The following is a 17,899-nucleotide window of genomic DNA, read 5'->3' on the forward strand; positions in this document are numbered from 1 at the left end:
CTTTCATCTCACTCCCTTACGCCTTTGATGCAAAGTCTAAACAGACTGAGATGATTTTGTTTTGAGATTAAAAAAACAGAATTTTTTAAATTTTTCTTCTTTACGGAGGTACTGGGGTTTGAACCCAGGACCTCATGCACGTTAAGCACACGCTGCAGCACTGAGCTATACCCCACACCCCGCCTCTTCTGGAACCAGTGAATCCATTCTGCAGTGATGTACTGAGTGCCTACTGTGCGTTGGCCACGATTCCTCAGGGGCTGAGGGTTCAACTGCAAACAAAGTGGACTGAAATCTCTGCCCCGTGGAACTTACATCCTGATAAGAGGAGACAGACAGACAATGTGTGTGAATAAAGTCTTCAGGATCTTAGATGGGGAAATTTGGAGAAAATTAGCGTCTCATTTCCTGACGCACCGGCTCGTGGCTGTCACACGATGGGGCAGAGCCGTTACACCGTGTCAGCGAGACAGTGGGGCAACTTCTGCTCGAGGGGAAGGGAAGAGAGTCTGTCCGGACGGCAGTGCCCATGCCTCAGGCCCGTCGGGGAGACAGAGGGAAGTGCAGCCCAAGTCCTGCCTGTAAGGAGTGGACCGTCCAGAGGGAGGGTCCAGGAGCACGTGTGATGCACTCGCAAAACGCAGCCTGAGAAATACCAGAGGAGATTGGAAGGGACAGGTGGCAGAATAAGAGTGGGTGGCACATGAGCAGAATCTTGAGCGGAATTTTTGCAGCAGGACACGGAAGCAACACGGTGGGGAGGTGTGCATGCTTTGCTTGGAGGATGGTGGGGACTTCGGTGAGGGGCGGGGCTGGGATGTGAGCATGCGGGGACGGGGGAGATGAGGGGAGGTGGTGGCTGATGACCCTGGCAAGGGACAGCCCTGGGACTGTATGCCTGGTTGACTAACTGCCTCACCCTTAAGATGCTGCACCAGGCGTGTGTATGTATGTATGTATGGATGTGCGTAAGTAAACAGACACACAGACATACACACACACACGTTTGCCTTCACTACTGTCTTTGGATGGAAACTGCACGAAGGTCACAAGGGTGAGTGACCACAGCAGGTTGGAAGGAAGGACACCCCAGACACTTGGCTGGGTAATAAAAGTAAAAGGTATGATTTCCTCCACAGCACAGGCTACGCTCCATGTAGCACGTTCAATGGGAGATGTGTTCCCTCCAGGCTGCACTAGGTCCTCAGCGGCCAGTGCCATTGGGCAGATCAGGAAGGGGTCCCATCAGACCTTTCGTTTGCCTTGCTGATTGCACCGTCTCAATCTCTGTCTCCCCCTTCCCTTTCTTTCTTTATCTGTCGTCCTCCTCGCCTGTCCCAACCATCTGGAGACGACAGGCTAAACGCTGGCCTGCTTGCCAACTGCAAAATAACCAGAGACAATTCCAGCACATTCCTGAGTTGTTTACTGTGAAGTCCTGGGTGAAGTCAGGTCACTTTTCCAGGCATGGATTCCCTTCGTCTGTTCAGGTCTGCCCGAGGTCTGTTGCTGTAATTATTTTTCTGATGAGGCAGAAAAGCACAGATCTGGAGCACACGACAGTGTAATTATTCCAGACGTGATTATTCCCCTCACTGAGGATAGAAAATAGTTTTCTTTGAAAGAGATGCTTCTGCACGGATGATGGTACAGAGGATGGTGCAGGTCCGAAAGTTTGGAGGCCCGAGCTTTTAGTTCTCCCCCTGCCCCAACTAAGTGGAAATCATAGAACTTTTCTACTTTTGATGAGCAGTATGTGCAGAGAGCTGAAGTTTGCCTGGAGTGTCTGGTGGGCAGCATCTGTGGCTTGTTGAATACACAGCGCCATGTGCCTGAGCAGAGGCGCGTGCAGGTGGACGTCCTATTAGAGCCAAAGAAGTTCAGAGCCTCAGTTCCGTAGGAGGGCATCTTCCACATGTGTTTTGAATCCATCCGAGTGTTTTGACTGCTACACCTTCCATGGGGCAGTTTCCAGGCTTCAGCGTCATGTCCCTGCAGAGGATAAGTTCAGGAAGAAAGAAGACGGCAGGTAAGTTTTCTGCACGTGGGCGCGTGGTTATGATCTTGATGTGGTAACGTGCTGAGACACTCAGTATATTGCCTGGGACACGTTAAACACCCAGTAAGTGTAGCTATTTATTTATCGGCTTAAATTTGTGTTGGTCATCTATCATAGGCCAGCAGTGGGCCCTCAGGATAGACGTTTGTGAACAAAACGGGCATGATCCCAGCCCTTGTGGAATTTAAGGGCCCACGGGAGAGACAGGAAACTAAGAAGGTATCGAACATGTGTCTGCGGACACGTGGAGGCTGGAATGGGAAGGCAGCCCCGGAGGGCGTGGGCAGCAGGGCCTGCGTGTGCCAAGACCCGGAGGCGGGAATGAACTTGGCACTTTGAAGAGTGGTGAGAAGACCATGGACTTGGGGCCCTTGCTGGGGATGGAGCAAAGGGCACCATATGAAGCCAGAGGGGTTGTCAGGGGCTGATCGAGTCAGCCTTCGTGAGCCGTGGTCAGGAGATGGGCAGTTAGTCGACAGCCAGCGGGAGGCCATCAGAGTTTCCACAAGAGTCCTGACAGTGCTGGTCACTGTAGGAAGAAGGAGATGCAGGAGGGGAGGCTGGCAGCAGGGAAGTCTGTCAGAGGCTCTGGTTTAGCACTGGTTTTGGAAATAGATGATGGTGACATGGGAGGGTTGTGGCAGGAAATCTGCAGAGAGATGGGTGGATCTGAGACGGGTGATGCTGGTGGGCTGACGTATCCCCTCTCCTCTTGCACTTAAGACAGGGCTGTGCAATTTGCCTCGGACCATGGATGCGCACAGAAGTGACAGTACTCGTTCCAAATCTAGCCCGACACTCAAGTCTCCTGCTTCTATCACTTAACTTGATAAAAGACTACCCTTGTGGAGCCTAGAAACGGAGATATCATGGGAAATAAAAATCAAGTGATCACCTGGGCTCTTATAACAGCTAAAGTGGAAGTGAGAAAAGCAATTTATGGAACTATAAGGGAATAATTCCATTAAAAAATGAGACACGTGCATAAAAGACAAGAACAACTCCGGAATAATGTGATGGTGGGGTTACAGGCGGCTTTTAGTTTTATTTTTACCTGCCTACATTTTATAATTTTTCCCAATGAGTACAGAGTACTTGGCTAAAGTTTTTATTAGTCTTAACATTTCTCCCCTTCTTGACCCAATACAATAAACAGCAACATATTTCAGAATATATTTGTCCAGTTTTACAAAGCTCTTTAAAATGAGCGTGAACCCAAGGCTTTCTTTGAGTACTTCCTGCGGCCAGTGGCTTGTTAAAGTGAAAGCTTAGTTTTTGGAGATTAGATGCTGAGCTATGAAACAAGGGACCACCTTCTCGCTCCTGGCTGAGCGAGGGTCTGCCAGGGTGGAGGGTCCTGTTGGCATCTGGGGAGCAGAAGGAGGCAGGGAGAAAAGCGGACTAGCCCTGCCCCCCGAAGTTCTTACAGCCCTCCCATCCTTTCTGCGATCCCACAGCTCCCTTTGTGGATGAATGTGGAAGATCCCTGCGCCCACTGAGGGGGAAAAAGAGACCCTAGGCTTTCCCCAGTAAATGATAGTTACATCCTACCAAAGTCACTTTCCTGTAGGCAGGTAGGGTAAAACCATCTAACCCAGGAGTTAACAGCTGTCAGCCAAGGACGGCTACTTTGGATGCTGCCACGAGGTGGCGCCAGAGGACCAGGCTGAGAAAGCGATCCTTCGTTAGGGTGTGAACAGGCGATGGAGGAAAACAGGATTGGAAAAGGAACACGGAGGTGAATACGGGATGCATTCAAGTCAACGGCAGGGCGAAGGAAAATGCCCTTGCTAGCAGCTGGTAGCTTTCCCCCCTATAATTTATTTTATATGTTTACAGTAAAACAAATTTAGGACATTTAGATAAGAAAAAGAAGGGGAAAAAATCCCATGTGGTCGCCAACCCAGAAGGCCCCCAGTGCTGCCTACTTCCTGGTGTCCACACCCCACTGTGCCACTGTATCTCCCGCATTGTTCCAGGGTTGGCCCGCGTGACCAAGAGAATTCAGCCGAAGTGATGTTATGTTACTTCTGCGATCAGGTTCTGAAAGACTCTGCAGCTTCTTTCTGTCTGTCTATCTGTCTCTCACTAGCAACCCTATAAGAAGATTTCTATAAGAAGGAGCTGACCCTCCTGCCCACAGCCAAGTGATCTTGGAAGCAGCTTCTCCAGCCCTTGTCAAGCCTTCAGATGACTGCAGCCTCAGGCCAACAGCTTGTCTGCAAGCTCCTGGGAGGCCTTGAGCCAGAACCACCCAGCTAAGCCGCTCCCAGATTTCTGATCTTCAGAACCTGCTCTCGGCTTTGGAGTCAGGTGGCCCTGACTGGTGTCCTAGCTGACCACCTGCTAGTTGTGAGACTGCAGACAAGCCACTTCACCTCTTTGAACCTCTGGTTCTTCATCTGCAAAATGAGAGTAATAGCATTTAGTCACAGCTTCAAGCAAGACAGTGTGTGCAGAATTCCAGATTTATATAGGAAGAGGGAGAAAGTTTCCTTGGAGTAGATGTCTTTGTTCTGAGACGTTAACTGAGTGCCCTGCTTAATTACGCAGATGTAGTGAGTATAGGTACTTATGATTATTACATCTTTCCTGAGGCAAAGCAAAAACTGCCTCTCCGCTTGGTGTGCACAATTTTCATGCAAATTGCTCAAGGCGCATTCTGGGAAGGAAACAGCTAAATTCGAAGCCCCCACCCCCTGTGCTTTTGGTCTCTGAGATTTGCAGTTAAGGAAATCTGTTTTGGTGGTTCATGGTGACACTGACCATGATCCATCAGCATAAAAGAATATTAAAAGCCCAAGAGGATGCCCACCATGAGGGAAAGGGGGACCAGTTTTGGTGATGTAGGTTCAGCATACAAGTGTGGATGTGGGGGTTAGTTTTGTATAGCTAAACCCTTGAGGGCTAAACACTTTTTCGATTTGAGCCATCCTGAACTAACAGACTTCAGGGGAGCGCTAGCTCGGACCTGTGACAATGAAAAAAGTTAACTGCAGCCTGGGAGCTCCAGGATGGACCCTAACTGTGGCTTAGCTGCAGGAGTCAGTACACATCCATCAGATTACGTAGAACTGCTTACGTGGTAATGACCAAACTTAAATTCTTCTCTTTCCCCACATGGCCTTTGGAAGCAGGAGCCCTTTGGCCTGTTCTCGGACAATTTGGGATGGAGATGGGGTCTGGCATTACCTGAGAGATTAAGGAACTTCTGCTATTAAAGCCAGTGGTGTCCTTGAGCCATTAGTTGGGTAAATAAAAAATGTGATTTAGTTTGTATCATTTCCAAGAGAGTGACATAGATTGGATGAGTTGGGTAAAGTAACTAGTGTTATAACAAACAACTCCCAGATTGTGACAGCTCATACCCATGTCACACTTTAATGTGGCCTGCACTGTTCAAGGACCTAGGCTGATACAGGCCATCTTTAACCCAAGGCTGTCAAGGTCACCCAGAGTGTCACTGCCCAGGTGGGCGATGAGGAAGGGAACCTGGAAGACAGTGTATGGGAGGTTTCTACAGGCCAGGTGTGCCACTTTCATCCACACTCCACTGGTAGGGCAATCGCATTTGGTCACGTACCCAGGAAGGAGAGAACCGTGGGTCTTGGTGTGCACTGGCGTTCTCTGCCATGCTGGGCAGGCCAGTGGATCAAGGGCTTAGCACAGTGCCCAGCTCCTAGCAGGGAGTCCATAAAGGTGGTATCCTCCTCCCTGCCAGAGCCACCATCTGGGGAAGGAGATGTGAAAGAAATGGCTTCTGTTTTCCTGCATTGGCATGGTGACCCAGCTGCTTCTAAACGTATGGTTTGGTGGACCTAACAGGGATGCTGGGAGATGCTGTGTCTTGGTTTTGGTCCACCGTATGGTTACAGGAGTATGTGAGCTCTGGCTCATTAGCAGTTTGAACATCTAGTAGAGATGTATTCTTGTAGTCTGCAATCATGCCTTTAATTACTTACGTGAAACTCCCAGGGATCTCAAGGAGGTAAAAGAAATTCTTAGTCATCTCTGAAGAGTCCCCAAGGGGTGACACTAATTTGCTCCTTTGCAAACTTTTCCTAACTCTTTGCCTCAGCACCTGAGGGCATAATTAGTTGCCAGAGGTTGCCATAATGCCTGAGGGTGGCCTCTAGAAAGTGGAGGACTGACTGATCATCCAACTCACAGAACAGGAAACTAATTGGCTTTTTTCTTCCCTTGATGATCATTGTAGCAGCAGAGAACTTACTCTATTAAATGCAAAGAGGCCATTATCTGAGTTATGGAGGGTTAGTGGAAACAGCTGAGAAGACACAGATTTGATAAACACTTTTTCTTTATATCTATGCTATTATATTACACATACTGTTTTTCAACTATTTTTTTTGAAGTTAATGGTACATTTCAGAGCTCTTTCAATATCAGTGTATGTAGATGTGCTCATTTGCATTAGTCAGTCTGGTCTGCCATAACAAAACATCACAGACTGGGTGGCTTAAACAACAGGGATTTATTTCTCATAGTTCTGGAGGCTAGAAGCCCAAGGTCAAGGTGCTGGTGGAATTGGTTCCCTGGTGAGGACATCTTCCTGGCCTATAGAGGCTGACTTCTTGCTGTGTCCTGACATGATGGAGAGAGAGAGAGGGAGAGAGAGAGGGAGAGGGAGATGGAGAGAGAGAGAGAGAGAATCTTCTTCCTATAAAGCTGTTAATCCCATTACAAGTACCCTACCTTCATAATCTCCTCTAACCCCAATTACTTCCCAAAGGCTCCATCTCAAAATACTATCACATTAGTGATTTGGTCTTCAACTGATGAATTTTTGATGGACACAATTCAGTCCTTAGCACCATTTTAAAAATTTCTATTTTAAATTTAATTTTTCATTTCAGCTTTATTGAGGTATGATGGACAAAGAAAATTGTAAGATAATTAACATGCACATGGTGGTGACTTAATATACATATACATTGTGAAAAGATTCCCCTATCTAATTAATGGACACATCTATCACTTGGCAAGCTCACGTATTTATCCTTTTTTTTTTTTTTTTGTGAGAGCATTTAAGTTATACTCTCATAGCAAATTTCAATTATGCAATACGGTGTTGTCAACTATAGTCACCGTGCTATGTATTAAATCCTCAGACCTTATTCATCTTACAGCTGAATGTTTGTATCTTTTTACCAACCTCTCCCTGTTTCCTGCATCCTCCAGCCTCTGGAAACCACTTTTCTACTCTGTTTCTGAGTTTGACTTTTTATTTTAGATTCCACATATATTTAAAAAAATTTTATTTATGTATTTATGTATTTATTTTACAATATCATATTTTAAAAATTGAAATATAGTTGATGTATAATATTATGTTATAGGCATATAATACAGTAATTCCCAACTTTTAAAGGTTATACTCCATTTACAGTTATTATAAAATACTGGCTCTATTCCCCATGTTGTACAATTCATCCTTGTAGCTTATTTTATACCTGATGGTTTGTACCTCTTAATCCTCCACCTCCATCTTGCCCCTCCCCCTTCCCTCTCCCGACTGTAACCACTGGTTCCTTCTCTGCTAGATTCCACATATTAACTCCTTTATTACTGTATCATGATGTACTTTTTCTCTTGCTACATTCTTTGACTTAAAGTCTATTTTTTTGGATCTAAGCATAGCAGCCTCTGCTCCCTTTTGGTTTCTATTTGCATGGAATATATTTTTCCATTCCCCCACTTTCCATCTATATGTGTCCTTAAAGTTGAAGGGATATAAGTTGCATGTAGTTGGCTCATGGTTTTTTTTTTTTTAAATTCACTTAGCCACTCTATCTCTTTTTATTGGAGAATTTAGTTCATTCGTATTTAATGTAATTATTAATTGGTATGGAATTACAATTGCCATTTTATTAGTTGTTTTCTGGCTGTTTTACGACACCTTTGCTCCTTTTTTCTTGTCTTGTGCTCTTCCTTTGTGATCTGATGATTTTCTGTAGTGATTTGCCTAGATTCCTTTCTTTGTTATGTTTTGTCTACTTTTAGGTTTTTGCTTTGTGTTTACCATGAGGCTTACATAAAACATATTTATAAGAGTATTTTTAGCTGATAACAACTTAAGTTCAAATGCATGCTAAAGCTTGACATTTTTACTACCCCCTACATTTGTTTTTGATGTCACAATTTACATCTTTTTACCTTGTGTGTCTGTTAAAAAATTATTGTAGTTACAGTTATTTCTAATACTTTTATTTTTTTAGCCATTATATTAGAGTTATAAGTGATTTACTTACCACCATTATGATGTTGGAGTATATATATTTATATATACACACACAACACACACACACACACACACAATTCTGGAGAGGGTTGACTTTATTTGGAGCTGAGTGAGGAAAATTTCACGCCCAGGGTCATTGTTGAAAACTACAGCAATCTCAGTGGCAAACAATGTTGCAGCTCTTCCGAGGTCTTGAGACTTGTTGAGGCAAATAGCAGTTTGGCCGACAAGTAAAAAATGTGGCAAGAAGATCCAGGGAGTAATGTCTTTTCTCAGTTTTCTTTTTATTTATTACAGTGTAGGAGAACCCACTGCAGCCATCCATGAAGGTCACCTCGGGACATAGACCATGGTGAATCAGAGTGGAAAGTGGTCTGGGGTACAGAGAGTGTTCAGGACTTCACCATGACGCTGCTCAGAATCTACCCTTGCCCTCATTTTGTATAAAAAGTTTATATTCTCTACACATAGTCATAGTTCTGTGGGATGCTGTCAAGTCAATCATTATCTGATCTGAGTCCTAAAATATTAGCTACTACTGTGCTCTTGATAAAGGGTAGGAGAAAAAAGGGAGGACAGAAACAAACAGCATACAACAGTTGGAGCCCCTGCGCTTTTTATTTTTTTAAGCTTCTTCCTTGAAAATTTTAAAGTCCTCAGCCGATTCTTGGAGGAATCCAGGGTTTACCCCCTCACTCATCAGGAGAGAAAAATGAAAAAGATCACTCACTCAATTCACTCAGAACTGTTCAGATTTCTTGGTTTTCAATGATGAGAGGTTATGAAGGTGCTAGTCAGCTAGATATAAATCAATTGCATTAATTTCCCTTGTATCTGAAAAATTAAAATGTACATTTTGGTACGTTCATGCTATTGTTAAACAAGTTAGGTAAGCCTGCTCGAAAGAGCGCTCCTCTCTTGAAGTCATGCAAAAAAATTTAATTATTTTAGTATCTGCATAGGTTTTTTCCTTCTTATTGTAAATCTGTGTCAAAAGTTGAGTTCCCTACGAAACATCTCTGAGATTGAGTTTGTGTGTAAACATTTATTGGGACGTGCTCCCAAGATCAACGTTTGTAAAAGAGTGAAAGGAGCAGAATTGGGCAGAGGAAGCTGAACCATGATGCAATTGCAAAAAGGATCTTGGATGGTCCTCCAAGGAGCATTAAGGCTGGGATGACCCTTAAGAATTGTTTCAAGATGAGGCAAGAGGCTCAAGTCTTTCTACCCAGAAAGTAGACTAGTCTTGGATCCAGCCTGCTGGAGGAAGAGGACATGATACTGGTGCTCCCCTGGGATAAGGCATTATCTGGGGGATTGGCTCACCGCAACATCCATTACAAACCCTCTCCTTGGCTCAGGTAGCCCTATACTGAATACGTTTTTTAAAAATTCTGAGTCCAATTTAGCTGCTTCTGTAATGTCATATATAAACAACTTCTGTTTACGAAATGTTTTAAGAAAATTATGTGAGAGAAACCCCTAACCTTAAAACGAATCCTTCGAATGAGTGTTGTCTAGACGTCTAGAGTTGCCAAGTTAACAGTAACAACATCAATGAATGCAGCTCCCACCACTGACAAAATTTCAATCCATTTCCTCTCGTCTGATTCTTCGTGTAACCCTGGGAAGTGGTGGGAAACGTAGCTTCATCTCTAGCTTCAAGTGAGGACACAGGAAAGGCAAAGGGCAGTGAAATCAACTCCAGCATTTATTTTTGGTGTCATTCCTTTATTATAATAGAGATACCTGACATACCACACCACTTAGAGGCTCCTGCTCAGAGACAACAGTACTATACGTAAGGAAATAGACTGTGGCTGTCGGATTTCTCTGTACCAGTGTTTATTCCACCCAGGGCACCCAGAAGGGACTATCTCTCATCAGATATTAGAGGAGCTTTAGAATATCTCTAAAGTCAACCTACTCGTGGTTGGTAGAGTAGGCTCTCCAAACTAGATCTTTGCACTTCAAATCCAGACTCTTTCTATGATATTAATCTACAATACAAATTGTTTATTTGTGTGGTAGGATTAAGGGATGATGACAGACTCATTTCCAGCAGCCCTTTTGGAAATCGGTACAACTGAGACTGTGCCAGTCCCACTGAACCTCCCATCAGGATCTCTCCTATTTCTTCCCCCGAACCTCTTGATCCACAGTCTCTTCATGGCATTTTTCATCTCCATGTTTCTCAGGGTGTAGATTAGAGGGTTCAGCATGGGTGTGATGATGGTGTAAAACACAGCCACCATCTTGTCCTCAGTAAAAGTGGTGGAAGGTCTCAAGTAGATGAAGACGCAAGGGACGAAAAACAAGATCACCACAGTGATGTGGGAAGCGCATGTGGCCAGGGCCTTGCGCCTCCCTTCTGATGAGCGGGTCTTGAAGGAAAGCAAGATGACGATGTAAGAGCCCACGAGGATGACAAAGCAGCTGAGTGAAATCAGGCCACTGTTGGCCACCACAATGAGCCCCACCACATACGTGTCTGTGCAAGCCAGCTTCAGTAAAGGGTGGATATCACAGAAGTAGTGGTCAATCAGGTTGGGGCCACAGAAGGGCAGTTGTACAGTGAGCATGGTCTGGATAAAGGTATGCAGAAACCCTCCTAACCAACAAGACACCACCAGTGTGGAGCAGACCTTCCAGTCCATGGCGGTCAAATAGCGCAGAGGCTTACAGATGGCTACGTACCTGTCGTAGGCCATCGCCGTGAGGATGAAGATCTCCGTGCAGCCAAATAAATGGACAAAAAAGAGCTGGACCATACAACCAACAAAAGAGATTCTTCTGACCTTGGCTTGAAAGTCAGTAATCAGCCTGGGGGCTGTAACAGAGGAATAGCAGATGTCGACAAAGGACAGGAAGCTAAGGAAGAAGTACATTGGAGAGTTGAGATTTGGGCTCCTTTGAATGGTCATTATAATGAAACAATTTCCAGTCATGAGAATCGTATAAAAGAGTAGGAACAAAACGAAGCATAGCTGCTGTACTGCCTTATTTTGGGAAAGGCCCATGAGGATAAATTCAGTAACATTATTTGCCATGGAGTCTGGGCAGTTAACAGGAGAGAAGCACTGTGTGGCTTTACCTACGGGAAAAAGTATAAAGGATGATTCGATTTGGGCACTTAATGCCATAACAGTATGGTTATTATTTTTAAAAAATTATTTATAGAATTCCTCCGTTAAGGTGTTGGTTTTGGCATAATCCGCTTCTTAAAAGTACTAGAGATTGAGGGAGGAGTGGAGGGAGAAAGAGGAGAGAGAAGAAAAGTTAATAGACTTTAAATATATTTAGGAATGGAGTAGGCTCCCCACTTAATTATCTGTTGTCTGAATCTTAGTTGCTTGAGAATTTATTTATTTATTTATTTTTGTTGACAAAAATCTTTTTTTTTATGTTATAATAAAGCGCCTCAAAAATAAAAGCTCAACAATTCTGTAGCTTTACAGGTAAAACACGCAGACAGATTGGACTGTATCTCAGCCAAGTTTTAAGAGAAGGGTATTCGGGGTGAGATCTGAGACACGCTCAGCTCCTGAACGTGCACGGTAACTTGTTTCATGCTAGAAGAATCTCCAAAGTACCTCTGAAGGATTCTGCATAAGAGTGAGCGGACAAGGTGGGACTAGGTCTTCTGGGTCCTAATGCCGCCACGTCTGGCCCTTCAGTGTTCAGGTAAGAGCCACCAGCTGTTGGTTGGAGGGACAGCTGGGTACCAATCTGTGCTGGAGAAAAAGTGCTCGAGTAACTTGAGGTCTGAGCTCGAAACACTGAAGGGCAGAGACCAGCAGGTACTCTTTAGGCTCAGTTGATCAGGCACATACACACTTCAAAAAGTCCCCGAGCTGGCACGCCACTGCCTTTGACCTACGCTGCTACTGCCTCAAACAGCTGCTCACTGAACCATGTGAGCGCGGCTAGACCATCACTCCCCTCTCCAGGTCAGGCGCTTTCTACAGAGAACATGGCCATTCCAGAATGCTGCAGCTGCATGTCTTTCTCCTAGGGAGAAAGTAAAATACCTTTTGAGCCACCGCCGCCTGTAACGGTCCATTCAGCGCCACGTCCCAGGCCCCACTTTTCCTCCTGGTGTCGCGTTTCAGCTTCACCCTCGCACTCGGTAACACGGAATTAATTTTCCCCTGACTTTCCCCTTGATGATGAGCCACCCTTTAGACCCGACCCGGGAGTAGACAAGTGAACGAGACGTGCAGCGTCCTGGGCTGAAGCTGACAGCTGCCTGCTACCCACCTCTCTGGTCGATCAGGCCATTTTAGCCACTTGGCTTGCCCCGTCAGGGGTTAGTTACGCAGGAAACGAACCCAACAGAGATTTGGGCCGATCCATCTTTACTGTGTCTCAGGGTTCAGATGATGAACATGGCTCGCTGTCACCAGCCCCTCGTCTGCTATCCTGTGTGAACAACCTCTGTAGGACATTCTAAATTGAGTCCAAGTGATCAGTAGCAAGAAAGAAAAAAGGCTGAGGCCACCATTGCCACTCCTACCACGGCTCTTTTAAAAGCAAGGCCTGACATCAGTGAACACTCACCTGCCTGTGACTGTTCTGTGCGGGAGACCTGAGGCTCTGCTGGGGAAAATAACTTGTTTTGCCGAAGCTCTTTTTCTCCTCCGCCCCTATACAAGGACAGCTGGCTGCTAGATACGGATGGGGAATTAATGAGCGTCTTGGGGGCTAAGCGCAAGCCTGTTGCTTCCCGATGTTATAAATCCATTCCTTGCTTCACGGCGCTTTTTATTCCCCACACGTTCAGAAGTGGTTCTTGCGTTCCAGAAATATGAGTACCTCTGTCGCACCCTGAGCACTCACTCACCAGCTGGCGAGCCTCCTGCCGGCAGACACGAGGCCTTTACAAACCGGAGTCTCCCTAGAAGGCCTGAGACTGCACACCTTCAGAGGCTGCAGGTTTGTGCGGAGTTTGTACATGTGATTGAGCGCATGTATGAAGAAAACCCCGCTGGTGTTGATCTCCATCAAGGTCAGGTTGTCCAGTGGGGCACGTGACTCTTGCTGTCTCACCAGTCTGTCAGCAGACACCCGGAGCTTGGCTATGCGAGTGTCCCACACATCCCTGAGATCTCATCTGCTTTCGGGATGCTGTCCGAAGCATGGTTTAACAGGAGTTTGCTGAGTTCCACGTAGGAAGGGCTGGGCATAGGGGTGAAAGAGTCTTCCTTTCGTTCATGATCCCTCATTGTCTCCAACTTTTCCAAGTCCACCCACTCGGGAGGAACCAGCCGACACTTCTGTCTTTGTTTCAAGTTGACGGCCAGCCACAGAGGCAATTCCACGGGTAACCCAGGGCTGGAAGGCCCCAGGTTGCCCCCAATAAGGTAGATCTTGTCCAGACTGAAGTCCGGGATAATGGTGACCAGCTCCTTCTCGGCCAGGAACTCTGCCTCGGCAGAGTTCATGGCGGTGCCGGCGGCCGGCCTGGGCCTCGCCGCCGCCTCTGGGCCCTCAGCATCCGGAAGACACTCCGCGGCCGCCGCTTTCCGCTGCTTGAGAATTTAAGTATCTTCCTTTTAAATTGAAATTCTAAGTGATAACCTCCATGCTCGTTACTCCGGGATGCTCTTTTCCTCTATTTCTGTTGATTTATGAAATCTATGTAAATACACACACACACACACACACACACACACACACACACACACGCATGCACACTTGATATCAAAAGTATGTCTTCAAATGTACAACTTTAAGTCAGACCTGGGCTGTAACTAGCCATTCATGTGGCTCTTCGGCCTCCCAAATTACTGACCGCCTGATGGACTTTCTCTTATTTCACATTATTCAGATTATTCTGGGAATTCACTTTTTGTCACTCTATGTTTAAAAGTTGGGGGAAATGCTTAGAGGCTTCACAAAATGGAACTACCATTTGCAAGATGCTCAAGACTTCATATGAGTTGACATTAGTTGTTCTAGGATGTGGGGAGATAACAGTCCTCAGAGTGGTTTACATATGCCTGTGACAATGACCACCTGTGAGGTCTGGGGTAAGGTCGCTGAGGCCTAGCCTCTTTGGCCGCTGGGGTGACTCTGCACGAACACCAAGGGCACCTCCAGCTTTGATGCTACATTGTGAAATTTGGGATGATCTTTTCAATACAAAGAATTCCTACCATTTAATGTGGTTTCTTTCTTTCATTATTTTTGTATTCCTTTGAACCAGAAGATGTATGAAGATAAAGACAATGTTTATCTTTTTTTATTGTCTGAGTGCAAATACTGTTTCCACTAGCTTGGCAGGGAATTTAAACTCTTTGAAACGCGGTTTCTTTTTCCTTCAAATGGAAATGCTACCGACTACTTCAGAGATTTGTTTCAAATACCAGACCTATCCCAGCATGTAGGAAGTGCTCACTGAATTATGCCTTTTTATTTTCCAACTAGATTGCCAGTACTTACGTTTTCTTATGAAAAATTTCAAATATGTACAAAATGGAGATAAGGGCTCATATATTCATTACTCAGATTAAAAAATGATTAACGTTTTAGCACAATGCTTCATGCATTTCTTTTTCATTATTTTTTGTTCCAACGTATTTTAATGCAAATCTCAGTCGTCATGTCATTTCAACTTCAGTATCCATGTCTCTGAAAATAAGGCTTCTCTTTCTTCCTTTCCTTCCTTCCTTCCTTCCTTCCTTCCTTCCTTCCTTCCTTCCTTCCTTCTTTCTTTCTCTTCCTTCCTTCCTTCCTTCCTTCCTCTCTTTCTTTCTTTCTCTCTTTCTCTCTTTCTTTCTTTCTTCTTTCTTTTCTTTCTTTAACATAAACATGAGGCCTTGATCACCTCTAATGTAACTGCCAGCAGTTTCCTGTTATCCCTCAATTCCTGGTCTGCTGGAGCCGTGTTTTGTCCCCACCTCTCCTTATAGGCCTTAGGTGAGTGCCCACTAGGTCTGTTCTGTGTGGTGTGGTAGCCCACTGTGGCTACTAAGGATTTGCAACATGGACAGTGTGATTAAGAAACAGAGTTTTAATTTTATTTAAGTTTAAATTAAAAGCTAAAGTGATATAAATTATTTTGATATAATAATTTGGACATTTTGAGTTAAACAAACTATGCTTAAATATTACAAAAATGAATTCCACCTATTTCTTTTGCATCTTACGTGGCTACCAAAACATTTAAAATGACAGTGTGGCTTGTATTCTGTTTTTAGTACACAGTGCTCTACTAAGGGTTAGACCCTGGTTTTGGTGCTTGACTATACCATCCAATTTAATTCTTGTAACTCTGGTTAGAATAATAGTGGGAGAACTAGTCCCACTATTCATGTAAGGAGTAAAACCCAGAAAGGTAAACTGAGTTTATCCACAATCGCATAGCTACTCGCTGGTGGAGCGGAGCTTCAACCTCGATATATCTTAGCCTGTGCTACATTCTGTCATTTAAATGTTCTATTTCCATTGGCCTTTTAAAAATACCGATTATAGCCTTGGGACCTTCTTTACTGTTCTAGGGTCTCTGGCATGGGCATCGCTACTTTAACCAAACCAAACAACAGAATATAATTAACCAAGAGAGACACCAACACTCTGGGATAAGTTAGCGGACTCCTGATATCTGTGCTGTTGCAAGAGCCGCTGGCTTTATAACCAAACAGCGGTTTCTGCTGTGGGGTAGGCACAGTCGTAGAAAATGGTTCAGATGGTGGAGAAGCATATTCAGACTCTCCCGTTATCCTGCCGGAGTCTGGGACTCAGCAGGATCCTTCGTCTCACCTTCCCGACCCCGATGGTCCCTACCGTGTGGAGCTGGGATGAGGCAGGGATTGCTCTACGTTGTGAAAGGCACTAGTACCTGTCAGTCTGTAGCTGAATAAGGAGGGAGGCAACACCCAATGGATGAGGCTCTAGGCTTCACCAAATGCTAAATTCCACCCCCTTGACTAAATGCTGAATCCCTGGGGGAAAAAAAATTCAGCAGAATTTTCCTGAAAGAGGTGGCTTTCTGGAAGTCTCCAGTAGAGGCATTTCTTGACCCCTCCAGGTATCCGCTTTTTATTTCAATCATAATATTTAAACCATCAACTTGTAGGTTACTTGTGTGTTTCTCCCAATAGACTGTGTAGATCCTCAGTCCTTGACTCTTGAATTGACTAGCACACAAGCATTGGGTACTGAGTAAACTTTACAGGAAGGAAGAAGAGGGGGAGAAAGGAAATGAGAGTTTCTGGTTTATAAATCTTTCTAGATGGGTTAGTTTTAGGCACCCACTCCGTTCCCCCTGCAACATTGTCTAGAATGGAATACGTCTAAAAGCACAAATGCTTATCAGGTAGAGCTGGATTTTCAACTCCCGGCCCTAGCAATGACCAGCTGTGTGGCTTTAACTAAGTAATTTTATCTACTTAATCATTGTCCTCACAGGTAAAATGGGGATAAACAGTTCCTGCCTCATAGAGTTGGTGCGAGAATTAAAACAGCTAACATCTATAAAGCTTAGTAATACTAGAGTCTGTGCCATAGGAAGTACTTAAGAAATGTTAATTTTTTTACCGTACAAATCATAGAGGTGGGAAATATAACTCCAAGAAGAAAGGTAATAAAAGTGACATTATTTCCCTGGAAAGTGTGAAAATCTGCCCATCTTTTCCCTACGTCCGGGTCCTATGAATCCTCTGTCAGGCTACAACCCCTCCAAACATGATTCCTGTTCCAACAGTCTTAGGTTTCTGTAGGTGAGGGCATGTATGTTGCTTTGAAAAATCATCTGTCCCCCATTCATTCCTTAGAACTGCTGCCTTGGTCAGAAGCAAAAGTTATCTGTCTTGAAGCAAAGCTAAGTTTTATGCTGTTAGGTTCTCGGCAGGTGCTCAGAAACCAGTAAGGACAGAGGGTAAATACCATAGACATATATGACTTTGAGACCATTTCAAATGTTAACTTACACTCTCCCTGGGATCCAGAGTTGTTCCTCAGCTCAGTGTAAGTTCAGCCAAGAGTCCTGGTCTAAGACTCTTTCAAATCCAAAGTCTACGGCTTGAGAAGGAGAAAGAAAAACGTCTTGATACCAGGAGGACGCTGCCTTCTCTGTGTCTGTCCTGAGTAATGAGTTCCCTTGAGCCTTCCCAGGTGCTTCCTCAGTTGAAAGATATTTCTAAAGATTCACATAACTTTCCCCACTGCATCGATCAAGTGTGGGGACCCGCTGGGAGGGGACTTTTCAGAATGGAGTCCCCTGGTTTTTATGGTCCCTGGAGGTAGACCACCTCGGATTTCACATCTGGTACCCATTTTTTAAACTGAACAACAATGGATTCCACTGGTTAAATACTTTGTATCCTGCATTATTATAAGCACTTATATTGCATTGCATGGTTTCTTTGGATTTGTTCTCATGGCCTTGGTTTAACTGCATTGAAGTAATTAAGATTGTTGTTTTGAGACTGACTGTCATCATTGTTCCATGCATGACCTATTCAGTATTAATTAATAAGTTAGTTTCATAAGTAAATTCCTGTAAACCAAAATGTAATCCCAGTGTTAGACATTATGAATAAGTTACGTCTATCTCTATATGCATTCCCTAGCCCATC

At 44.6% G+C, this 17,899-nt stretch overlaps 1 protein-coding gene and 1 pseudogene across 1 annotated transcript; both read right to left on the reverse strand.

Annotated features, from left to right (window-relative positions):
* Nucleotides 1-1,359: 1,359 nt before the first annotated feature.
* Nucleotides 1,360-11,368, reverse strand: LOC102527248 (olfactory receptor 4S2-like). Its single transcript, XM_006212344.2, has 3 exons — nt 10,475-11,368; nt 1,955-2,072; nt 1,360-1,382 (listed from the first exon to the last, which is right to left on the reverse strand). The coding sequence occupies exons 1-3, from the start codon at nt 11,366-11,368 to the stop codon at nt 1,360-1,362; spliced, it is 1,035 nt and encodes a 344-aa protein (XP_006212406.2).
* Nucleotides 11,369-12,269: 901 nt separating this feature from the next.
* Nucleotides 12,270-13,762, reverse strand: LOC140698875 (DNA replication complex GINS protein PSF2 pseudogene; annotated as a pseudogene).
* Between the last annotated feature and the right edge of the window lie 4,137 nt (nt 13,763-17,899).

Source organism: Vicugna pacos, chromosome 10, assembly GCF_048564905.1.
Source record: "Vicugna pacos chromosome 10, VicPac4, whole genome shotgun sequence".
Taxonomy (NCBI): domain Eukaryota; kingdom Metazoa; phylum Chordata; class Mammalia; order Artiodactyla; family Camelidae; genus Vicugna; species Vicugna pacos.